Raw genomic sequence first — 27,444 nt, 5'->3', positions numbered from 1 at the left:
TGACCCGTTAACTACCAGCAGCTCGTCAGCAGCATGGATTCCGTAAGATGCAAAGCACCACCACAGCATTATCCGCCATAGTCACTCAGATCTCCTAGTGGCATTTAACCTATCGATTGCATAAATTGCAAAATAGGAACAAGGTCCTCAAGGCACTAGCTGGCAGCACTTGGGGTATGGACAAAGAGACCTTGCTAGCAACCTACAAGACAATTGGACAATCAGTGGTTAACTATGCTGCTCCAGTGTGGTCGCATTCGTTAAGTGGTACTCAGTGGAGAAATATTCAAAGCTGTCAAAATGCAGCCTTAAGGACCATCACAGGCTGCCTCAAAATTACTTCCGAACACCACCTTCACGAGGAAACTAAAGTTCTCACACAGATGGAGTCTTCCCCGAGGCATGTCAGACTGGACCTTAGAAAATACGAGGAGAGCATACAGATGTGCAGGATCCATTTGTTCGTAGCTCATATATGACAGATTTGAACGACATTCATATAGACGCCATCAATTCCGCGGTAGCAGATACCGTATGTATGTCGTACTTGGAGGTCGACCACCACTGATAGCAGACGCTGAAAGATCAGGATGGAGCAACAGGCTTAATGCCTTCTGGTTCCGCATAGACAGTTCCATCCTCAGGGTACCCATGACACCCTCCGCATTTTCAAGTAGCATAATTTCTTGGACTTGATCTTGCAGAACCCCCAGATCAAATGTTGTAAAATTGTTCACGCTGCTACAACAACAACGATTTAGAATATATATTAGGCCGGGTCGATTTTTATGGAGGATCAAATTCTAAGAAAGTTTTTTCAAGAAACCATAGGTCTAAAATCAAATCCTATCTTGCGCATTTCGTCTTTTATCCAATAAAAAAGACTATGAAAAACAAGTAAAAAAGTATGGTCGGTCAAGCCCGATCATATAATACCCTACACTAAGTAAAAGAGCAAAAACATTTTTCTTTTAAAATTATATTATATTTTTGAGTGATTTTCGGAAGTTGGATTTATATGGGGGCTATGGCCAATTATGGGCCGATCACCATGAAATTAGGTCGCGTGATTTGTGTCTATATGTGAGTATACCAACATTTTTAAGCGATTTATGCACGTTAAAGTGATTTTCGGAAGCGGGTCTATATGGTAGCTATGACTAATTATGGACCGATCGTAACAAAATTTGGTGACATGAATTTTGTATATATAAAACTTATTTGGAGCGGAATTTGTGGAGATACATTTATAAATTAAATATTTATGACCGATTAAGTCCAATATCGGAAGGACATTTGTATGGTGGCTAGGTGAAATAATGGACCGATTTCAGCCAGTTTCAATAGGCTTGGTCCTTGGGCCGAAAAAATAATATGTATCAAATTTCATAGAAATATCTTCAAAATAGCTACCTGTACTCTGCGCACAAGGCTTACATAGACAGCCAGCAGACCAGACGGACGGACGGACATCGCTTAATCGACTCAGAAAGTGATTCTACGTCGATCGGTATACTTTAAGGTGGGTGTTAGACTAATATTTTTGGGCGTTACAAACATATGCACAAACGCATAATACCCTCCCCACTATGGTGGTGTAGGGTATAAAAAACTATGAAAAAATTGTATTGAAATATCATTGGATAAAAGACGAAATGCGCAAGATAGGATTTGATTTTAGACCTATGGTTCCTTGGGAAACATTTCTTAGAATTTTCCGTAGAATGCGTTTCTGCTACACGATTTTTCATGAAAAAAATCTACCCACCCTAATATGTATATATACTTTGTAGAAATTACAAACGGAATGACAAATTTATGGTGACGGGTATACAAATCACTATGTACTTAATTCCATCTTTAATGATGTTCTAAATTTCAAACCGATCGGAACAGTAGTTCAGATGTTTTATATTTATTTTTTGTCATTAATTACTTAAACGAAGCCATTGTGCAATGATCTATAAATCTTGATATATTAACCAAGCTAATGTTTTTAATGTAAGCAACTAAGCAAAGACAACAACCTAAAATATTTTTTCACAACTGGGTGATACATAAATATTTAAATTTTTAATTTTATTTTATTTGTTTGGTGTTAATTGTTATTTTTATAGATAATAAGAAAAATAAAACATTTTAAATTGATATAAATTACTAAGCAATTTGTTTAAATATAAATAAAATAAATTAATTAAAAAATAAACAAAAAAAAATGCAAATAATTTAATCTTTGACATTACAATTTCCCTTTCGACTTGTTTATTTATTGCTTGTGTTGGTTATTTAAAGTAATTTATTTATTTTGTATAAATTAAAAAAGCATTGTACATAAACAAACTTTAAAAAACTACATATACTATATTTATTTATGTTATTTTAATATGCAGCAATGCCACACACATGCAATTCTTTTATTTTATTTTATTGTTGTCATAATCTTTTTTTATTCGTTCTTTTTTTTATATAAAAATAAAATTTTACAACACATGCAAAAATGGAGATTTATGGTTTATAAAGCATGTTCAGAAAAACAAAAACCCGGTACCGAGTTATTGTTAGTATTAACAATGACTCAAATGTTTTTTTTTTTAAAAAAAAATTTTGATTTTATACAGATTGTAGTTTTGAAATGTTGACACCACCTTCCATTGACAAAGTCATGCAACAGAAGAACAAAAACAACTATGTACACAATAGAAACAACAAATGAAAAATATTGCACATTTAGGCAAAAATATTTAATAATTTATTTGCTTTACAAATGTTTACCACACACAGTTACACACTTTTAACACAAAGCTCTCTCTCTGTCCGAATGAGTAGAGTAAATAATAATGGTTTTGGTGGCTGGTCATGTGTGTGGTCCAATGTAAACGAAATGGTCAAATGCAGTCTACATTTCATTTATGTATTTGACACACAGTGTGGGTAATAGCTTTTTTTTATTCCATACGTTTCTTAATTTGTTGTCAAGGTTGTAAATTTGACTGAAAGGAAACTAATTTACAAAAGATATGTATTTTTTTTAATGCTTAAAAATTCTAATTTGAAAGTTATCATGTTTATTTGTGATCTGTACCTTAAAGTTGAATCTTATAAAGAACTTAGCTATAGAATGGTAAATAGACTCATCAAACTAATTCATTTACATTTTTTGACAATCAATACCCCGAGTATTGTTCGTTGATTTCAAAAAACATGTTCAGCAAATAGGCTTCTAACTTTGAAGATGAAAGAAAAATATTTTTTCGACTGTTCCGATTTCGTTGAAACTACCTTAAATTATAAGAAAGTAATTCATACAAAATTTGAAGACTCTTATTAAAATAGCTCTACATGTGGCCCAAATTAGTCTCACACCCACCTTAAACTATACCGATCGACTTAGAATCACTTTCTGAGTCGATTAAACAATGTCCGTCCGTCCGTCTGGCTGTCCATGTAAACCTTGTGCGCAGAGTACAGGTCGCAATTTTGAAGATATTTCGATAAAATTTGGTACATATAATTTTGTCGGCCCAAGGACGAAGCCTATTGAAACTGGCTGAAATCGGTCCATTATTTCACCTAGCCCCCATACAAATGTCCTTCCGAAATTGGACTTTATCGGTCATAAATGTTTAATTTATAAATGTATCTCCACAAATTGCGCTCCAAATAAGTTTTATATATATAAAATTCATGTCACCAAATTTTGTTACGATCGGTCCATAATTAGTCATAGCTCCCATATAGACCCGCTTCCGAAAATCACTTTAACGTGCATAAATCGCTTAAAAATTTTGGAATACTCACAAAATTCAACATAGTAAACTTTCATATAGACATAAATCACACGACCTAATTTCAAGGTGATCGGTCCATAATTGGTCATAGCCCCCATATAAGGCCCACTTCCGAAAATCACTCAAAAATATAAATTATTGAAATTTTAAAAGAAAAATGTGTTTGCTGTTTTACTTAGGGTATTATATGGTCAGGCTTGACCGACCATACTTTCTTACTTGTTTTTAATAAAAAAAGGTTTAAGTAAATTTGACAGCCAAAAAAACAAAAACAATCTATTTTTTAAATTTTAAATTGAAATCTTTTGTATATTGTTGTCTAACTAACAAAAAAAAATCGAGTCCATTCGGTCCAAAAGTTACAAAAAAGCGGACCAAGGATGTCAAAATTTAAATTTTGAAATGCCTATAATTAGGAAATTATAAGACCTACTTTGAGCCGCCCATAGAGAATTTGTAGAGTCCTTTTTAATAAGTTAAACTCGAATACTCCTTGTCTACGCCCACGTCACATTTTATTCCGATCGGACTAGCCATTTAGAAATGCCAGATTTATTTCCAACAAACTTTATCTTCCCAACTGTGCATGGGCGGGTATACCGTCCCATTTTATCAAAATTTGGGACGATAACCAAATCACTGAGATCCAAGAGCAAAAAAATCACTGTTTGGTGTTTCGTCATTGGTCCATATTTCTTAGAGAACGACATTGGCCAAGGGCCGAATTACCGCACTCGTGATCGAATGAACTATCGTATCGAAAAATAATTTCGATATCGTAATTATAAGAAAATGTACTAAATTTCATGCTCGATATCGAACGCCGTAATCTCAAATAAGAAAATTACGATCCAATTTACTCGATACCGAATGCGGTAATTCGGCCCCAGACCAATTACCTACAAAGGTGATCGCTATAGGTCGATGATTGCCAACTTCTTTTGGCCTGAATTGGATGATATGGACACCAACGACTTGTGGTTTCAACACATTTGAAATTCTGCACAAGCGATTTGAGGACATGCTGGATTTCCGCATACACCGTAATCGACGCCGATAACGAAAACTGAAACTGAAAATCGTTGGTGTTCGTCACCGTCTCGTTTCTGAATTGTTTTCGTTTCAGTTGGGTGCGTTGCGGCATAAAACAGAAACGAAATTATTTTTTAAGTTGTCAATTGGAAATTAAATAGAATTTCATTATTTTTGACAAAATCTATTATTTTTTCCTCTTCCAATAAAGAAAATTTATTTTTTTATTCATTTTGATTTGCTTTAAATTTGAAATAAAATAATAATTAAAATAATTTCGTTATTACAGCACCGAAAACAACCTACTTGAAGTTGCGTCCCCAAATGACAGGTTTTTCGTTACTGATTGGAACTAACTTTTTTTCGGTGCAAATGTATGGAATTTCGTTTTCGGTGTCGATTACGGTGTATGCAGAAACGTAGCTTTAGACTTTTTCTTATGAGCTTTTTCTTAGTTGCAGGTCTATGCGAATAAGCCACTAACCACAGCGGCTCTCAAAGCCAACATAAAATGATTTTCTTTTATAGCGTTCAAGCTTCATTTTTGAAATGCAAAATCGTCTTTAAAGGTCTCTCGATTTCAATTCATATGGTATCCAAATTCACTGCTTTTGGGTGAATACTGCTGCTCGCAAACGTATTCAAATTCTTGAGTAGCTCTCAATGATTTTGCAAGCTCTTGTTGAGGTTGACAACAATCTTCATGGACTAATACTTCCAAATCTTCAAACTTTTTTGGCTGGCCTGGACGATCTTAGTCTTCTTAAAAGAACAAGCCATCTCTCGCACGTTGAAACCGAAACACATTCACCATCAGATTCGGTGATCAATCAAGTTAAAAAAGTAAAGCAAAACTTCCCGCATGTGACGCTTTGTTGATACAATATTCGACATTTTCGAATCAAAAAAAAAACTATAATGGTCAATAACTAAATGAGAATAAATAACAGATATGTACCCTTCAAAATGACATATAAGTTATTAAAAACCGCGTTCAAAAAATACGCCTATTTTATCTATTGTATTCCCGCATTTTTAAGAAATACACCCGATAATAGTTCTCGATATGTTGTATTCTTCATTTGAAATTCATTTATAAAAATTTTATTTCAAAGCGGCCAGATTGTAACCCCCCCCTCCCCAGCACTTTTTGCACGTTCTTATCAATAAAAATTATTCACAATACATTGTTACGCTCTTTCACTTAACGTGCTTTCATTGATTGTCTATAATTTCTCTCGCTATCTCGCACTCTCTCAATAAAATTTTAAATATTTACTACTAGAGCGTCGCATTCAATGAAAACAAAACAAACAATCTTTAGCTGTGGGGATGGGATCTACAATCTAGCAAATATAATTTAGTTGTGTTTTATAAATCGTGCTGGTCATTTACATTAATTTGCGAACATATTCAAAAAATTAAACTATAATTTAAGCAAAAAAAAATAAATAAATAAAAAACAATGTCATTTAGTAAAGATGCAGAAATTGAATGGCTAAAAGCCGTAATAATACCAAAATTATTAAAACAACAGAAAATAATTGAAAATTTTAATGACAGCGATTCAGAAGATTTTCAAATACTTAATATTGAGATAAAAGTGGTGGGAGCGGAAGAAGCTTTCATGTTAACGACCTGTTACAGAGCTGCCCTGGAATATCAGTTTAAAGGTGTCCACAATAAAGTTAATTTCTTTATCAAGGTAAATTATGATTTAAACTGTAATTTAGCTAATAAAACTTAAATTTATTTTTAAATTCCTATGAATTTCATTACATGCTTTAATAAAAATGGAATTTTCTACTTGTCGTGCTTAAAATCATGATTATAGTTTTTCTGTACACTTTATCAATTATAATTCTTTTTTTATAGTATATTTTTGAAAACTTTATCAAAGTCGTATCTATTCCGAAGTGTTTTTATTTAAGTGGAATTTTTATTTATTAAACACATTCAGCCTCACAAAGTAGTTGATATTTACAACAAGTAGTTTGTGAAGCAAATTTTAAACAATATGTACTTTAGTGTGCAAAAAGATAATTTTGATCATGTGTGGATTTGTATTATATATAAAAGAGATGTTTTAGGTTTGTCATTGCATTTGTAACACACACAGAAAGTGAGCTATATAATTTCCTTAATATTCTTTATGAAATTCCTAGTAATATTGTATAACTGACTTTATTCAAAGTCCCACAGAACCTACACAGTTTCTTTGGGGAGTTTTTATTAATTTAGTTTTTTATAATTCATATTTAATGAGTAAAGATCAGCGCTTTGAATTAAATAATTCAATCTGAGCTTAATTCACTAAAATCTTAATTCGTAATTAAAAAATGTCAGACATTCATTCCATAAATCTATTCTCTTGATAAAATATTTAGTAGCATTCAAAAGATTTTATTTAAATAGAATTCATTCATCGTTCAATTAATTCATAACAGAATTCATTGTACCTTTGAATGATTAAATGTGTGTTAATTCAAATCCAATACTAAGCTGTAAATGAATCATTAATTTTTGAATTCATTCGCGACTACATTAATTCTTTTCACATAAAAAAAATTAATTGAATGAAATTTGAGTCAATTCAAATGAATTTGGTAAAAATTAATTGCAATTAATTTATAATTCAAATGAATTTGTCAAAGTGAATTGCATTTGAATTGAATTAATACAAAAGAATTAGCAATTCATTTCCAACTCATTTGAATTGATTTTGTAAGTAAATCTACAGTAATCACTGTTGTTTTGTTATTCAACTAATTTTTTATGTAAAAGACAGCAAGCATTACTCTCGTTTTGTACTTGTATGCAAAGACAAAAAATTCTTAGATTTGAAATTTCCATGATATACTGGAATTGTCAGGTAGCAGCAGAATACTAATTGAATTATTAGGTATCGGCGAAAATCCTATCAAATCCCCCTAGATCTGCCCTTGAATTTGATTGATTGCAACTCATTTTTGTTTTCATTAATTTTAATTGCAATTCATTGTTCTAATTCATTTGAATGAATTCAAAATCAATTCAAACGAAATTAACAAATTCATTTGAATTGGAAACGAATAGCAATTCATTTTACAGACACATTTGAATTGAAAACGAATTGCAACACCTTTTTACAAATTCATTTGAATTGGAAATGAATTGAAATTCATTTCTGCCTAATTCGTTTGAATTGATTCAAATTTCATTCAATTCTTATTTGTTGTTAAAATAATTAATTCAAAATTTAGCTAATTCATAACGAATTAAAATCAAAAAAGAATGATTCATTAAAAGCTCTGATACAAATTGAATGAATTTTTCTTCATTAGTTTTGTTTAATTGAAAAAAATGAAATTAAGCCTTTTTGTAATAGATTTGATTTGTAGAAAAATTTAATCATTCAATTTAAAGCAATTTTGTAATGGATTTTAATTAAAGCAAATTTGAGTGATTCAATTAGAACTTAATTCTATAAAGAATGAATTCTCAAAGTAATGAATTCAATACATTTGAAGTACAAGGGAATTTAGCCTATGAATTAATTCATAATGAATTCTTTAACGAGTCATTAAAAGAAAGAATTTATTTTGATTTCGAAAATTAAATTAAAAATAATTTATTACGAATAATCATTGATAAAGATTTTGTGTTAATGTATTATTATGTTAGTTCTGAATATATTCATTATAAAACTAACAAAATAAAATTTAATTGATTGTTTTATGCTGAAGGGTATATTTGATTCGTCTAAGCCGAATATAGCTCTATTACACAAGTATATTAGAGGTATAACAAAATTCGGCACTGTGATGTATTAATAATGAAAACAGTAATTTTTGATTATTGAAAAAACCTTACTTAGTACATTTTTGCCATAACCATTTCAATATTTGTACAGTTTTCTAACAATATTATGGTCACCGTAATAATTTATATGATTGCGGTAATCATAATACGTTTAAGTAGTAAATAAATATATGTTTATGGCAATCATGTTCATGATGAATCATTTGTTCTCATGAACATGATTCTCTGCTGTTCTCAGACTATAATCCGAGAACAACACAATATGATGAATTATTCATTATTTTTCTTCCGGTATTCTCAAAAATTGTTTAAAAGTTATACCCCTAATACATATATAATTATAATTTCAATTGTTTAAAATAACCAAGTCTGGATGCTACACCTTAAAAGTAATTACTGTGTCATGCATGTGTATTGTACAATTGTGATTTGCATCAACTCAAATACAATCAATTTGATTTTTGTAGTTTCAGAATACAAACAAGTAAGAACGTATAGTCAAGTCCATTAAGTAAATTCAAATTGAAATGGGAAATCCAAATTATTATTAAGAAAAACAAGTAAGAGAGCTCTCTTCGGCTATGACGAATCTTGTATATCCTACACAAATGTACCTATATTTTAAGATAAAGAATGAAAATATTTTTTTTGATGAAAAAATATTTTTGTGTGAAAACATTTTTTTTTTGCTGAAACAAATGTTTGAAAAAATATGGGTGAAAAAAGTTTATGGTAAAAAAAATAGGGTTAAATTTTTTTTTTTGCAATTTTGACACGTTGCCGGTCCGAACTACTATGGAGTTATATACGTCATTATTAATGACTTAGTAATCCAGACATAGATCCAAAAATAGGTGAAAATAGATTTAGTAGAAAATTGTTGCTTATATATCAGTCATTTGTGGACCGATTTTTCCGAATTTAAATAGTTAGATTGATGTATCAATCATGTATATAAGGTGCATCGAAAAGTTGATTTCAATCTAAATTGATTTTGTCTAAATTTGTATTTATTTACTAGTTAACCGCCCCGGCTTCGCCCGGTAGCATTTGCTAATGTTAGTTCTTCAAGATTCTCCAAACCACATACACCTGCCTGTTCTTAGTTACTTGCAAATAAAAAATTTAGGGAGCTTTTTTATTACAGTTGACTCCGAGTTTTACCCGGAATTTTTTAATTTTTGTTTTTTTAAACCATCTGGAAATTGCGAATCGAATAAAAAAGCGGGTCTATATGGAAGCTATGACTAATTATGGACCGATCGTTACAAAATTTGGTGACATGAATTTTTTATATATAAAACTTATTTGGAACGAAATTTGTGTAGATACATAGATAAATTAAACATTTATGACCGATAAAGTCCAATTTCGGGAGGACATTTGTATGGGGGCTAGGTGAAATAATGGACCGATTTCAGGCAGTTTCAATAGGCTTAGTCCTTACGCCGAAAAAATAATATGTACCAAATTTGATCGAAATATCTTCAAAATTGCGACCTGTACTCTGCGCACAAGGTTTACATGGACAGCCAGCCAGCCGACCAGACGGACGGACGGACATAGTTTAATCGACTCAGAAAGTAATTCTAAGTCGATCGGTATACTTTAAGGTGGGTGTTAGACTAATATTTTTTGGACGTTACAAACATCTGCACAAACGCATTATACCCTCCCCACTATGGTGGTGTAGGGTATAAAGATGTAGATAGGCAATTTCTAATCGAAATAAACATGTTTTGTAGATAACTAGAAAGCAATAAAGCGAAAAAAACCATGGATAAAGGATATAATGCTGAAGAGTTTGGAAACCTGCTGATAGACCTTTTGAATATAAGCTCCCGATATGTAGTTAATTTAAATCCTGATGCTTTATATAACCAAACCAGAAAAATCCTTTGCTTTGGGTCAGTCATGGTGGTACATAACAAAGATGGTTCTGGAGGACCTGAAATTTCACGCATTTCAGTTGTTTGGTGGTGTTACTTTCCAATAATTCGAGCTTTCATGTTCACTTTCGTGAAATTTTCTGGCTCATTCTGGAAGATTATCCTTCTCCTATAGAGTTATAGAGGTAATGATTGCTTCATGTTTCCATGATATCACAGTAAATGCTAACTGGTATCTCCCATTTTGTTTTAATATTCATTTTGAAATCCCTACTTTGCATTTTGCAAAAATAGATACTGTCATGTTTCATATGTTTAGAATCAAAATATTCCAAAATAGTTTGATTAAAGTAGTGCGGCAACAGAAACCATTGAGCTATGGCAAAATGGGAATTGCGATCATTCTAGGGGAATTAACGGCCAATAAATAGCTTAACGATAATTTTCTTTATATTGACACAATAAATATTTTTCTATTCATCTCACCGCAATTAATGTGAGATTAATTGAAATTAGTCTCACATTGAAAATTGTATTTAACTTGAAAATATTTACACACAAATATTTAATACATATTTTTAAGTTAAACAAATCAATATGTGTTTAATAAAATTTGAAATATCATCATTATGCATTAAAATACATATGTTTGTATGAAAATATTAATCAAAACAATCATATGATTGTTTTCAAAATGTTTAGTTTTGTTTTTATTTCTAATGTTCAAAATTATGCTTTGTCATGCCAGCAACAGAAACTTGATAAGAGTTTCTAATAAAATATACTCAGGCAGTGGCGCTCTCAGTATTTTTAAACACTTGAAGAGCAAATAAGCGCGTCACAGATAAGAGTAAAAATTTATTAAAATTATACAAACATCTTAAGATAGTATGGTTTAATGACAGATATTAATAGAGAATTTAATTGAATATTAAAAGTAGCGAGCCGACCTTACGTGCAAATTTAGATTAAGTAGTTGTCTATCTATAATTCGATGGCTTAATGTAAAAAGGCCCTAACTCGTGTTTTTTTAAGTCGATATTTTTTTTGACTAATTATGATATATGATCGGACCATTTATCGAAATAAACGAAAATCTGGACTTACAAAAAAACACGAGTTAGGACTTTTTTATATTAAGCCATCGATATATAAAAATGAAATGGTCCATGTATTTAATGGCATCACGTGAGAACGGCTGGAGCGATTTGGCTGATTTTCGATTCGATTCCAATTCGAAATTTTCAGGAGATGGTTTGTAAAGAAAAAAAATTTAAAAATTCCGGGTAAAACTCGGATTTTTTTTTAGTCCAGTCAACTGTAATAAAAAAAGCTCCCTAAAGTATGCAGTTCAAATTTAGATATTTTATTTGCAAATAAATAAGAACAGGCAGGTGTATGTGGGTTGGAGAAACTTGAAGAACTAACATTAGTAAATGCTACCGGGGCGGTCAACTAGTTAGTAGTTAGTATTTTCATAATTTGTTTGTACTAATATTTTCTTATTTTTACTTCCAGAAAACTCCCCAACTACCCCAAGAACTATTCGATAATATCAACTTTAATGCTCTCTTTACCAATGAAATCCTGGCCTATGAGAAACTTATGCCCGTCCTACAGAACTTTGCTAAAATCGATTTGAAAATTGCCAAATTTTATTATGCCGAATTGGGTAGCAATTTCGCCACCGTTATAACAGAAGATTTCTCTAGCTACGAATGGACGGTATCCAAGGAAATGGTCAATATATCATTGGCCCACATACTTTTGGGTGTCAAATATTTGGCTGAATTTCATGCCATGGGTTTTGCGTGGCGCCACCAACTTCCACAACAGTTTCAGGAATTCACAAAAGATCTTAAAGAATCACGTTATGGCTCTGAGTTACATCCACTTTGGGCCATTAGCTTAAGAGAAACTATACGAAGAGCTATAATAGCCACTCAGAAATATGAAACATCTGTGGATGAAAAGTTTTTGAAAAATTTCGCCAAATTGGTGGGTGATAATTATCATTTTGGTAAGGAGCTGGTTAAGCCCCGTGAGCCTTTGGTAACATTGTGTCACGGTGATTATTTGCGTAATAATGTGGCATTTAAATATGACAAAGATGGTCAGCCGGTGGATGTTATGATGTTTGATTTGCAAACACTGAGAATATCTTCGCCAATGGTGGATTTATCGGTTTTCTTGTCTCTCTCCACATTTGCCGAAGTGCGTGCGAAACATTTTGAGGAGATTTTCAGGGCGTACAGTGAAACATTGAAGGTAACTTATGAGAGGCTGGTGCCGGGAGCATTACCAGAGTATTTAAGGTGAGTTTTAAATTGATTGAATGAATAAAAAGCCATTCAGCCCAATTATGAATAAACATTCCCCTGGAGTTTTTTCCCTTTTTCCAAATTCGGCTGTGCCAAATCTTATATACCCTTCACCAAATTATACTTGAAAATAAAAATTTTAAATATTTTTAGGTATTTTTTCGAAAGCTGATTTTTAATTTTTTGGAAAAAAATTTTTTCGAATTGTTTTTTTTAAATTTTTTTTTTTAATATTTAGCGAAAAAAACTTTGGGTGAAAAAAAAAATTCGGGTTAAAAAATATTTTTTCCGATTTAGACCCATTGTAGGTCCAACATACTATGGTCTTATATACGACATTGCAAAGGTCTTTGAAATATCTATCATTAGATATCCATTTTGTCTATATTAAGGACTTATTAATCTAGATATATGTAGGTCAAAAATCGAGGTTGTCCTTATTTTTTCCTTATCTATATATATGAAATGGTCCATGTATGTAATGGCATCACTTGAGAACGGCCGGAGTGATTTTTTTGGTGTGTCCAGTCAACTTTAATAAAAAAAGCCCCCTAAATTATGCTGTACAAATTTAGATATTTTATTTACAAATAAATTAGAACAGGCAGGTGTATGTGGGTTGGAGAAACTTGAAGCACTAACATTAGTAAATAGCTACCGGGCGAAGCCGGGGCGGTCAACTAGTATCTTATATTTGTGAACCGATTTTCTAGATTTTAAATAGCAACCGAGCCGGAAGAATTCCGGAGATATTGATGTATGAATCGTGTATGTAAGTTATTTGGGGGTTTCGGAATGTTGATTTCAACAGACAGACAGACAGACGGACATGTCTTAATCGACTCCGCTATCTATGATGATCCAGAATATATATACTTTATAGGGTCGGAAATGAAAAATGTAGAAATTACAAAGGGAATGACAAACTGAAGGGTATAAAAATAAGAAAAGGGAAAAAAACTCCTGGGAATTTATATTCATAATTCGGTTGATTAATTTCCTATTAAGAATCATATACAAATTTAAAACCAACATCTAAAATTTTCTTCCTTCTGTCTTTTTTCATTCCAGCCACAATTCCCTACTTAGAGAATACATCAAATTCTTACCCTACAGTATTGGTGTCTGTGCATCGTTCCTTATGAGTCTAGTCGAGCCCAAGACAGAGACATCCCAAGAAATGCTAATGGCTCAGCCAACAGAAGAGGAAATGATACAGGAGGTAATGACCAGAGGTGGTGAAGTTGTCGATCGTGAATTGGCTCATCAAATCAAAGAATTGCATGAACTGAATATAGCAAATGAAGGCAATATTTTTAGTGAAATTTAACAAACAAAAAAAAAATAGAAAAATAAAATTACTTGTATATTAATTAAAATACCAACACGCATGCTTTTAAGATTAAACAAAATATATAAAAAAAAACTCCTCATTAATATTTGGCAAATCGTTGTGGGTAAGATACGACATGACGATCGATGCATTCTATTAGGGAGGTAGCGAATGCGAAATGATTGATGCAGATTGATCTAAACAAGGAAAAGAAAATTAAAAACTTAAACAGATTACACTTCAGATTACAAAGAGACATTAAGTGACAATTGACTCTGCAAAAGATTAAATATTTTTGGTGGGTAAAACAACAGCTTTCTAAATTGGCAATTGTATTTACGCTAGATTACCTGCAGTGTATAAAGTAACCAGTTAACTTCCCTTTGCATTACAAAGAGCACATACATGTCAAATGACTAAAAAATACATAAATTGGAATCAGACAAGTGATAAATTAGTGAATACTTGCAAACATATACGCATATTTTTAAGAATGTGAAAGGGAAAAAGAAGCTAATCACTAGTCGTTACCTCCCTATTTTCTATAGGAAACGAAAAAAAAAACACTAAACTAAATAATATCTATCGCCCAGACATCAGGCATGCAATAAAAAAAATTGAAAACTGAAAAATTTACCAAGTAATTTGCATTTTTTGTAGATCTTTCGTATTTTGCTGTTGATGTTTGGTAGTTTGCAATGTTGAAAACTTATAGATTTGCGTGACAAATGTTGTTTTGTACCAGTTATTTTTTCTTGGCTTTTATTTACGAGTTATTTTGCAGTCTCTCTGATATTTGTGAAGTGAATTTTTAGGGCGTTTGCCTTGTAATGAACTTTTTTATTTTTTTTGTTCGTGTGTTCACTTTTCTTTATTTTGTGGCATATTTTGCCAATGACACTTACTAATAGTTTATGTCAATATTTTAGGAAAAAAATATGCAATTAAACATAACTCATCATACAGGTTTGTTATGCAACATGTATGAAGAGACTTCGATCAAACATATTTGCTGAATATGTTTGATCGTTGCATTATCAAACTCTTATATAAAATAGTGGATTTCATACATGTCTGAGGCACAACATTTTTAAAGTAAACAAGATTTAAATAAATTATGGTACAGAAGAAATTCTTTAACAGTTTTTAGGTAAATGTGGCTAAATTCAAACGTACTTTCCAGCTGAAAGACGTAAAAATATAAAAGTAAACACACTTAAACTACTGACAGAGTAATATTAAAATTATAAAGGATGATTTTTTTAAATCCAAAAAAAAGTTTAAAATATTAACTACAAGTTCCTCTTACTATTAAAGTTTAACTTAAGTTATTTTTATGGCAGACTTAGTATCTGTAATTTTGGGAATATTTGTTAAAACAAGAAAAGGATCTCAGTCTGTGAATAATATTTTACAATTTATTATATATTTGTTTTTAATAAAATGTGTTAATGCGAAAATAATAAAAATGTTTGATCATATTTTCCATTCAAAATTATTTCTTTATGAAAAATTTGGTATAATCTATGATCGATTTATATGTATACGCAAAATTCAGGGTGTAAAGTAATGAAAATCTGCAATTTCTAATAGTTTCCATCAAATATTGAAACAAAAAATCAGTTATCCTTTATATTTTTCACCCCAAATTAATTTCACTATATATCAAAAATCCATATGAAATTACCAATAAATTTAAATAAGGATTTAAAGCGAATTAACGAATGGCTGTGATCACTTTTATTTTTGTAGGAAAAAAATAGTTTTCTACTCAGGACTACTCGTATTAGTTAGTGATTGGAGATCGAGTTTCTTTTTAAGATTAAACGTTTACAAAGTTATAAACAGCGATTTAAAATTGTTGGTCAGAAATATGTGTGATCACAGATCGAAGCCCTTTTCACGATTCAACGCTGACGTTTTAAAATTATTTGAATTTTTCGGATAAAAAATTATTTTTTTTTATATTAACGATTATTTACATTCTATAGCGAATCAATATTTCTCAAGAAATATGTTCCCTTTTTCCATTTTTCGTTCATCAACTGTGTTCACGTGAAAAATTCCCCATGTTGTGAAATTTGTATATGGAATTTTGTAAACAATAAACAGCTGTTACGAACAAAATCAACTATTGTGAATGAAAAGTTCATGGGAATATCACGATAGCAATTTTCCCTTCGAGGGAAATTAATATTTCATGAAATACTGAACATTTGAGCCAAATTTGGATAACGTTTAAAGGTTACACATTTTATTTGAAGTTTCGAGTTTAGGTCAAAGTAGCAATATTTAAAAAATTAATTATAAAAATATTCTAAAATTGATAACAAAGAAATATTGCCAATTTTCAATACTAAACCTTATCAACAGAGAGTATTTGTGGAAAATTTCAGCCAGCTAGTTGCTTTTGTTTGGGACCTATCGAGTTCTCAACGACAGACAGACGGACGGACGGACGGACATAGCCAAACCACCTTAGAATCTTATGAGGACCCAGGATAAATATACTTTTGTGAGTCTGCGATGAATAGTTCGATGTGTTACAAACGGAATGACAAAATGCTAATTTTGAAGAATATTTTTTTATAATAATTTTAACAAATTTGTATTAAAAAATTTAATTTTCTCGAAATCCTACAATTTAAAATCCATCCCCACGCTAACCCAAAATAGGTACAACCGTTAAATTTTGCATTTTCAATTCCGATTTAATATTTATTGGAATCGAAAATTATTTGAATACTTTTTTTGAAATATCGTTTAAAAAAAAAATGGAAATTTAAATTTGAGATTTAAGATAGCTTTGAATATTATATTTCTTTTTTGTACCAAGTTAACTATACATTAATTAAAAGATTGAATTAAACTGTATTTCAAAGCCTGAATTTCAATGTAATTCAAGGCTGGAATTCAACTGTATTAATATTGTAATGTTCGACTTGAATTCAAGTTTCCTTTTCACTGGAAAATGCTATTGAAATCAAGTGAATGTATGACTGGAATTCAATTTGTTTTACATTTGAATTCCAGGAAAAATGCTTATTGGGATTATAATGGATTAACGATGTCAGAAAATTTTCATATTTAAACATTTTTTTGAATTGGATTTTTTTTTCAATAATTACACTAGTTTACAAGGTTTTTGCTCATGAATTGAAACATATGGGGATTTGAGTATTTAGGTCTTCTAACTTCGGAAAAAATATTTAAAAAAATCGTGGACGTCAAACTTTTCAGATATTTATTAAAAACGAAACATATAGAAATGTACATTAAATTAGAACAAACAAATTAAAAGTGAAGGGTTTTAGTCCTCTTTTTACAATTATTTTCATTTGTCTCCCTTACGACAATCCAACAGTAGTCTCCTAGCATATTCTGATCCCAAAAACCTTGATAATTCCCCTCGATAAACTTCAAATCTTGATGGAAACGCTCTCCATGTTCGTCACTCATGTGTCCGAGGCTTTCCGGGGAAAAATTCACATAAGAATGTAAAAAGTGAAATTCGAGGGACATATTTACACCCATCAGTACAAAATTGTGTATAAAATTCGCAACAATATCTCTGCAATTTTGAATTTTCTTATTCCCCAAAAATTCTTGAACAACAAGTTAAAAAGAATTACATACTGCTTTTTCAACATCGGTTAATAGACATTCAAATTTGGTATCACCCAACATTTTTCTTATTTGAGGACCCACAAATATCCCTTCTTTTAATTTTTCCTAAGAAGACTCGGGAACACGCTGCATAAATATTGAAATGCTGGTTTTGTCTTATCTAAAGCTTTTACGAAATTTTTTAATGTAAATAAGTAGTTTGCAGTGTTTGTGTTATAGGAAAACCTCGATTTGACTGAATTATTTTTCCGCAAATAAAACAAAAATTGTCAGGGTTTATTTTACACTTTCTATAAGACATTTTAAAATAGTTTTTGCTTTAGAGTTTTGTATTTAATAGCGATTTATTAACGTTTATCTACAGGAAATATGTACTTTTAAACAGTATTTATTTTTGTTCCGTTAATTTTTTTTGGAATTTGTCAAAAAAAATACAACTCCGAAAGTATTTAGTAGCTTCGCCAGAGTGTTGAGTACCCAAAAACGATGTAAATAATTAATTACCACAATTCGGTACACTACAGTATGCATTAGTAGTACTCAGGGCAGATGAAAAATAAAAAACCATATATCTCAAAATTTTGACGTATAGGTGGAAAACAACAAATGGTCAATTGATTAGCGTCCCTAGCTCTTCTCAAAAATATAAGTTTCATTCCATGAGCAAACAAAAATGTTTGATTTGTAAACTAGTGTTATTTGAACCAAAACTTGAAATAAAATGTGAAACCCTTTATTCTATTTTTCTAAAATTTTTTGCACCGAAAATCGAAAAAGTCAAATATAAGGGCCACTATAGTGATCAAGCCTCCTTTTCATGATTAAACCTTTATTTATATAGTTATTGAAGTTTAACTTTTAGTCAGAAATATGAGTGATCACAGATCGAACTCATTTCGATGATTAAAGAATAAAATTTTCAAAGGACATTATTTAAAATGTTTTATCCTGAAAAAATAAAACAAAAAATTGTTTCAATTTCTAGAGAATTTCTAATTCTAATTTCTAATTCTTAGAAATGTTTAAATAAGTTTTTAAACATTTTTGAATTCCTTTAAAAAGAAGAAAAGAACGATAGACAGTTTGAGTAATTCATATAGAAAACATATTTTTGGAAAGACGATGATCACCATCAAATGAACTTCTTATCTAGATTAAATGATTATTTAAAAAGTTGATAAAGATTCAAGATTTATTTACAAAATTTTCCCAATTTTTATACAACAAATTTATAAAATTTTTTGATTTTTTGTTCAGAAATATAAGTGATCACAGGTCAAAAATATGGATAGTTACGATCACTTATACGATTTAGCTATGAAACATTTTAAAATGAGAAAATTTTAAATCGAAAATTTTTTATTAATTATAGACTAGGGCATACAAATATAACGATATGTAATCATCAAAAATCAAAGAAAAAATTATGGAACAAAATAAAACCCAAATGTATTATTTTTGACCAGAGGTAGATAATAATAAATTAAACTAAGATTTATTTTTTAAATTATATTTTATTAATTACAATTTGTTAACAATGAAATGTATACACTTTAAAAAAAATAGTAGCTGGATTTAGCCCACCACTTGGCGAAATATCTGAAAAAAAGAAGTAAAATAATATATTAAAATTTAAAAAATTTACTTTGATAGGTAATTCATAAAGTGTAGTTTTATTTTCGAAATAAATTTTGTTTTAAATTATTAGTTAAGTGCTTTACACTTTGTGAATTGCCTTTTTTTTAATAAACACATTGAATTATTTACCAATAATAATTTTATTTGCTTGATAGATGTTTTTGTTTGTAATATGAATATTTTTATGTTTAGAAATTTTTTTTAGTTACACTTAAGAATATATTCTATATAAACATGTAATTTAACACAAATATCATGCATTATGCTAAAAAATAACGAAAGCAAACTGTTTTCTTAATCAGATTTTTTGTTAAACTAAAGTATAATTAATTTTGTGACTCCCAGAATAAACTTGATAATTATTTATAACCGTACTTTTTAATGACTACTGTATACCATCTGCATTACTTAGAATTAATTTAGTAATGGCTGAATTATGTACAGTCAGTTACCTAACATGTTACTTGACTTGATTAGCTTCATAACTAGTTATTTTAACATATACGGGTACTAATCAGTTAAAAATCATAAAAAAGCAGATCAATAACCGCTTGCTTGTAAAAAAGACCTTCCTCCGACGACTCTCCAAAATACTTTTACTGCTGCTGGGTAAAATAACTACTTTCTAAAGTGCAGAACAAACAAAACGCTTATAGTGGCTACACTCTGAGTTACTTAGAGACACTAAAATGACAATTGACTTCACACTAGGCTACATGGAATGACAATATACTTAATCAAAAAGAAAAAAAACTGTATTAGAATTATTTCAACACAATTTGTATAAAAAATAGTTTGTACGAATTACTCACAAAAAAGTGCTGTAAAAAATTAACGTTTGACACTTGAGATTACTTAGAGACACTTCAGTGACAATTGTATTCACTCTAGATTACATGGGATGTATAAAGTAACCAATTGACTTCTCTCTGCACTACAAATAGTTCATATGTGTCAAATAATCCAAAATATATAAGTTGGAGCCACTAAAATGGTCAGACATTACTGATAATTACAAAATATAAAGGATACATTAACTACTTGCTTAACTGCTGGGATGTTTCTATTTTTCTCCAAAGAGGAGGGAACAGTTTAGGTTGTTGTTGTTGTAGCAGCAGATTTTTACAATATTTTCAAATTAATATATTTATCTAACCAGAGCACCCTGACACCAAAGTTTTGCAAAAAATCATAAACGATGACTTCAAAAAATATAATTGTTTAGCAAAATGGCAATAGATGCCAATAAACAATGTTTTAAACACTATAGAAAAAGTGGTTAGTAAAGTGACCACTCAACCGCAAAGAGTTAAAGGAAATAAACCAACGTTTTTAAAAGGTAAAAACGTTGCCAAATGTCCCGATTTTCGCAGGATTGCCCCGCTTTTAGTCATGAAATCCCGCATCCCGTTCGAAATTCGTAATTCCCGCTTTTTTGGATTTTCCAAATCTAATAACTACTTATTTCATATCCAGTTTTAAAGAACATCATTATGTTGAAAATGTATAAAAAAAATATCAAAAATTGAGTGGAACTAATATGTATGTATTTCCCGTGAACAAATATTTATTCAGAAAAGAGTTCGTATACTTAACCAGTTATTTCTTAATGATCAATCGACTCAGGATAATTAAAAATCATCATGTCCATCTTCTGGCTGGTTGTCTGTGACTGAAATACCCAAGAATTGGAGGCGTTACTCAATGAAGATAGTTGTCAAACTCATCAAGAGCTTGGAAATCATTGGGAGCTACTCAGTCAGCAATTTGAAAACGTTTGCATTAAGCAGGATTCATCCAAAAGCAGGGAAATACGAATTGAAGCTGAAACACGTTGAAAGACGATTTTTTTATGTCTGAAATGCTGCAGTACCTGTTAAAAACCACTTAAAATAAAGTGGTTGGGAAATTTTGCCTCATCCGCTTTATAGTCCAAGCTTTGTCCCGCCCGACTTCTATTTGTTTTGATTGAAGCAGAACGTTCTCTATGCAATACGCTTCACTTTGGAACAGAGTATCCGATATTGGCTTGATTCGTTCTTGGCCTCAAAACATGAGCAGTTATTTTGGCTCGCAATATTTTCCAATATATTTTTTGTATGGAAAATTTTCAAATCAAGTAAAAGTAGCAAAAAAAAACGAACAAAACATATTACGTATTTTTAATACAGGACAAAATTTTCTTTAATTTAACTCTATTATAAGATTTACACATTTATTGCGTAAATTTACAATTTGGGAAAAATACAGTGCGAATGGTCTAGCATCATTGCAAAGGCAAAATTTTACCTTAATCCAATAACCGTAATCCAAAATTAAAATTTTGCATTTGCAATGATGCAAGACCATTCGCACTTAAGATAGTTGAGGTATAATTTATTATCTTTTGTCCCGCGTAAGTTTTTAAAATCCCGCCATTTCTCACCTATTTTTAAATTAAATTTTTTTCTATTTCAACCCTACATAGGTTAGAACTAGAGGTGCAACTGAAAGTAAAATATATTAAAAACTAGTTGATCGCCCCGGCTTCGCCCGGTAGCATTTACTAATATTAGTTCTTCAAGTTTCTCCAACCCACGCACACCAGCCTGTTCTTATTTATTTGCAAATAAAATATCTAAATTTGTACTGCATACTTTAGGGAGCTTTTTATTACAGTTGACTGGACTCAAAAAAGAATTATTACCCGGAATTTTTGAATTTTTTTTCATTACAAACCATCTCCTAAAAATTTCGAATCTAATAAAAAAAAAAATCAGCCAAATCGCTCCAGCCGTTCTCACGTGATGACATTACATACATGGACCATTTCATTTTTATATATATAGATATTTACTCTCTCCCAAATTTTATGGCTGACACAACAATAAAATACATTGATTTACACGTATTTACGTGTATTTTGTGGTTGCAAGACTAAGGATTTTTAAAAAACAATTGTCTCTCAGTAACATTTCTATTTATATTTTATTTTATGATCTGAGTGTTGCGAGTTCTGGGTGTTTCAGCAGACAAGCCAAAAGAAATAATTACACCCATGTTGTATCCGTTACAATATTTATGTAGTGAAAACACATTATATTAGCAGTTTAATCCATTAAGTGCTAATGAAACCTTTGGCTGCACTAATGCGTTTCGTATTAACTTCTTCTAAATAATATTAGATTTAACTAAATATATGTACATTTAAACTTTATCTAAATTTGTACCATTACAATGTGTCCAATACAATTTTGGGGCAGACTTTGTAAAGTAATTAAATAATTAACTTCATTTAATGGTTGACATTTCAAATGAAAATAAAACAAACAAACACGAAACCGACTGCCATATCATATCATATCATATCAATTCCTTCAACATTGTAGTCTTCCATTCCTTGTAATATACATATGTAGGTTAGAGTGACAATCAGTTGTATGGAAAAATTTTTTTGTTAAAATTTTGAAGAGTGCCGGGTGGAATATTGTGATACTAGGCCTAAATGTTAAGTGCTGAAAATTTGAGCCAAATCGGTCAACGATTTCTGGACGCGCATCGAGGTCAAAGTTCAGATATATGCAAAATTATACTATTTATATGGAATAAATAGGTGAAACTCGTTAAATTTCTGCATTGTTTTCTAGAAATGTATAGATTTATTTATATTACTGAATATTACATTAAATTTTTTTTTTGGAAGTTAACCCTGCATCTCCTTTGGGTCAAAATGACCCAAAAACAGTATTATCGCCAAAATTCGAAAAAAAATGCAAATTTTTCAGATATTTTAAAAATTTTGCTACTAAATAAATACTTTTGCAATTGAATGCAAAAGAATTGAAATGTGTACGAAATTATCGTTGTAATGAGATATAAATGAGAAAATTTGGTTAAAAAATGATAAAGTTATTACAAATTCGCCAGACCATTAACGTGTTTCAGGCCACTTGAAGAAAAAATTTAGGAAAAAAAATTAACATATTTCGAGAAAAATTAAAATAAAAGCTAATTTTTATTTAAAATATATCCGTATTTACTTGTGTATGAGTTTTTGTTTTCGTAGAATACCGTTAACCTATTCGCAGGTATGGCCAAAAAAAAATATTTTTTTTAACGGCTGTTTCAAATCTCCATTTTCAAATTTTTCAAAATTTTGTTAAACAAATTTCAGAATTTTTTGATCATCACATTGGGATTTATTGAGATCAAAATAGGGAATAAAAATATGAAAAAATTATGTCAATACCTCTTACAGTTTTTTCGTACCTGCGATTTAAATTTTGCGATTTTCAAGAAAAACTAATTTTTTTGTCCATATTTAGGCGAATGAGCCCAATTTCCTTAATGTTATAAATTTTAAGTAAAACCTATTCATAATATTGTAGTCCTTGTAATTTTAAATATGGTCTGAAAGTTTTACTAAAATCGGAAAACGATAACCTTAAATCGTGAGGGTCAAAGGTCAAATTTTTCAATATTTGGAATTTCTAAAGAAAAGATAGCGAAATGTTATATATTTTTGGGTCGATTCTAATGAAACTTGAGCAAAATATACACTGGGGTATAGCATTTACAACAACAGTGCAAAAATGGATTTAATCCTTTAAGAGCACTTGGGGTCAAAATGGCTGTGTTTTTCGTGATTTTAAATGTTGAGGGTAATTTGGACCCCAAGTGCTGCTAAGAGTTAATTTCCATTTTTGTGCTGTTATTTTAAATTCTGGACTTTATGCTATACTCTCCTCAAGTTTAATTAAAATCGGCCCAAAAATATATAACATTTCGCTATCTTTTCTTTAGAAATTCCAAATATTGAAAAATTTGACCTTTGACCTTCAAGATTTAAGGTTATCGTTTTCCGATTTTAGTAAAACTTTCAGACCATATTTAAAATTAAAAGGACTATTATATTGTGAATAGGTTTTACTTCAAATTTATAACATTAAGGAAATTGGGCTCATTCGCCTAAATATGGAGAAAAAAATAGTTTTTCTTGAAAATCGCAAAATTTAAATCGCAGGTACGGAAAAACTGTAAGAGGTATTGACATAATTTTTTCATATTTTTATTCCCTATTTTGATCTCAATAAAACCCAATATGATGATCAAAAAATTCTGAAATTTGTTTAACAAAATTTAGAAAAATTTGAAAATGGAGATTTGAAACAGCCGTTAAAAAAAATATTTTTTTTTGGCCATACCTGCGAATAGGTTAACGGTATTCTACGAAAACAAAAACTCATACACAAGTAAATACGGATATATTTTAAATAAAAATTAGCTTTTATTTTAATTTTTCTCGAAATATGTTAATTTTTTTTCATAAATTTTTTCTTCAAGTGGCCTGAAACACGTTAATGGTCTGGCGAATTTGTAATAACTTTAACATTTTTTAACCAAATTTTGTCATTTATATCTCATTACAATGATAATTACGTACACATTTCAATTCTTTTGCATTCAATTGCAAAAGTATTTATTTAGTTGCAAAATTTTTAAAATATCTGAAAAATTTGCATTTTTTTCGAATTTTGACGATAATACTGTTTTTGGGTCATTTTGACCCAAAGGAGATGCAGTGTTAACTTCCAAAAAAAAATTTTTAATATAATATTCATTAATATAAATAAATCTATACATTTCTAGAAAACAATGCAGAAATTTAACGAGTTTCACCTATTTATTCCATATAAATAGTATAATTTTGCATATATCTGAACTTTGACCTCGATGCGCGTCCAGAAATCGTTGCCCGATTTGGCTCAAATTTTCAGCACTTATCATTTAGGTCTAGTGTCACAATATTCCACCCGGCACTCTTTGAAATCTAAAAAAAAAAAATCGGCTGTCACTCTAATGTAGGTATGTATGTATAATAATACTATGTGTTTGTAACCCCAAGTAAATCAAAGACTGGGTAGAGGAATATCATTTACACATGCCACAAGAAATTGTGGTTGAAAGAAAAATGAGCCGACTGCCACATTAACTTGGCCAGCCATTTGATATTAATTACCACAATTAGTAAATGGACATAAAATAGTTTCAAATGATTACGCTCATTAAAATGATGATTAGCTAGGATTGGAGCAGCAGCAGCAAACCACAACAACACATGTAGTATTTCATATTGCGGGCATTGGCCAATAAACGAGATTTGTTTCCACATATATGAGTATTTTTTGCTGCACTACAGACTACTGCACTACACTGAACTGAACTGCACAGAACTGCACTCCACTGCGCTGCACTATTCTGTTTGTTTTTATTGCCAACCATGGGTGATCGCTATCTATCAATTACAACACCGTTTTTAATTGGAACTTTTCAGATTTATTTCTTGAACAATTTGCGATTGTTTTTCTTTTTTTTATTGAAAAAAAGTAGCTTCTTTATCAATTTTAAAAATGTTAGAAACACAAGAGCAAAACATAAGACAAGAAACGTAAGAATAAAACTATTTGGCCCCTCTCTTTATTGGCCATGATCGATGAATTTGATTTGTTTCTTTTTTTTATATTCTTTGTTTAGATATCAAAGTTTTTTATTTTGTAGTTTTATCTACCAGGCGGTAAATTGTATGTAATTTCCTGTTGCTTCTGGTTCTCCTTTTTAGCTGACTATTTTGGCATTATCTATTTATCAATTTATGGCTTGTTGACTTTTCTACATCTTATTTTAGAGGTTGTTCTCTTTTATTATTTTTCTATTGGTTTTTTGTACTTGTCATGGCAAGATAAGCCCAAATAGAAATTGTCTACTTGAGTTTAGCTTATATTTTGTGAGATTGCTAATGTATGTTTTAGCTACTACTACTACTACTGCTATTTCTGTTCAATCATTGTGATAAAGTTGCTGATTATTGGTATCATTTGCCACTCACTTGTTTGATCCATCCAGCTTTTCGATTCATACAACACAGCTTGCTGCTAAATTTAACTGATCAATCATTATTAGTTTAAATAATACTGGCTTGGCTCTTGATTGAGTTTATTTTTCCATAAATATGAATATTTTTTGTATCCTACAATTTCATAATTCATACATTGTATACATATATAGTTTTAAGATAAGGTTATAAATGGTGCATTGATTTCATTAAATTTATTTATTTTTTAATTTGAACATGTCTTAATATTCTTGAACCACATAAATCACTCTACTCCTAGAAACTAAATAAACCATTGCATATTTTGAAAAGTGGTAGCTGCATAAATCTGAAGTGTTTAATAAGGAGCATCAAATGTTTCTAGACATTATTTCATATAAATATCCGAAGTCACAGTTGAAGAATTTTGCGCTTATGGCTTAAAGATCTGTTGATGGTACTCCGAATGCTTGGTCATGTGCTGTCGACCTTACAACATCGCTTCTACTCCTTGCTATTTAGGCACTGGAGCTTAGCCAAATAAGAATTTAGCCATTAATTTAGAATTTAAGCGCCTAAAAAGCTTTCGAGGTATTTGGTTTGAAGTTCAGTTAAAAGCTTATTGCTTTTGTTTTTACAATCATTTCATTTGGAGACCAGTTGCTCACAATTCATCCATAGACTTTCAAATAAATCAAAAGCAATAAGCCAACCAAAAGTTCAATGCGGAAAGCAGACGCGGTTTGAAGGTGATGTTTTCAAACTAAAATCATTGATCTAAACTAAGTTTTTAAATTTAACGTACTTTTTCATTCCTGGCTATACATAGACAATTTTGTCCATTTCCGTGAATTTCCAGGTTATTTATTCAATAAAGTATGGACGTAAATAACGAATATTTTTTTTATATTTTTGAACGCAGAATTCCGGGATTTAAGTTACTTTAAACATTCAACTCTTTATTGTGACACACGCGGATCCTCCTTGGGTTCCGTTGTGATACCAGGGTAGAAAGAGACGAACAGAAATGTCATATATGTATACCTCGTATGAAGACAGACAGTTCCGTTAGATCATTCCAGAAGAACTCTCTCAGCATTTCCAATATTTGGTCAGCCAGGGCAGTAAGTGCAAAGGTGCTTCAACGTGTTCTCCTCTCCATCAT

At 30.4% G+C, this 27,444-nt stretch overlaps 2 protein-coding genes across 3 annotated transcripts in view; one reads left to right on the top strand and one right to left on the bottom strand.

Moving 5' to 3' along the window:
* The window catches only part of LOC135962065 (RING-type E3 ubiquitin-protein ligase PPIL2), a 106,131-nt gene that overhangs the window by 69,441 nt on the left and 9,246 nt on the right, over window positions 1-27,444 (bottom strand). Inside the window, exon 5 of one of the 2 annotated variants that reach the window (XM_065513801.1) lies at window positions 19,286-19,390. The exons of the other annotated variant lie outside the window; for it this stretch is intronic. The gene's annotated coding sequence lies outside the window, so the exon portion shown is untranslated. Of the gene's footprint in view, window positions 1-19,285; window positions 19,391-27,444 lie in introns of those variants that run through there. 2 annotated transcript variants of the gene reach the window in all.
* Window positions 6,172-14,216, top strand: JhI-26 (Juvenile hormone-inducible protein 26). The gene is made up of 3 exons (XM_065511675.1): window positions 6,172-6,525; window positions 12,029-12,825; window positions 13,903-14,216. The coding sequence occupies exons 1-3, from the start codon at window positions 6,286-6,288 to the stop codon at window positions 14,159-14,161; spliced, it is 1,296 nt and encodes a 431-aa protein (XP_065367747.1). The 5' UTR covers window positions 6,172-6,285; the 3' UTR covers window positions 14,162-14,216.

The sequence above is a fragment of the Calliphora vicina genome, chromosome 5, assembly GCF_958450345.1.
Source record: "Calliphora vicina chromosome 5, idCalVici1.1, whole genome shotgun sequence".
NCBI classification, from domain to species: domain Eukaryota; kingdom Metazoa; phylum Arthropoda; class Insecta; order Diptera; family Calliphoridae; genus Calliphora; species Calliphora vicina.
Note: the sequence above shows the minus strand (reverse complement) of the source record. Positions and strands in the feature narration are given on the sequence as shown.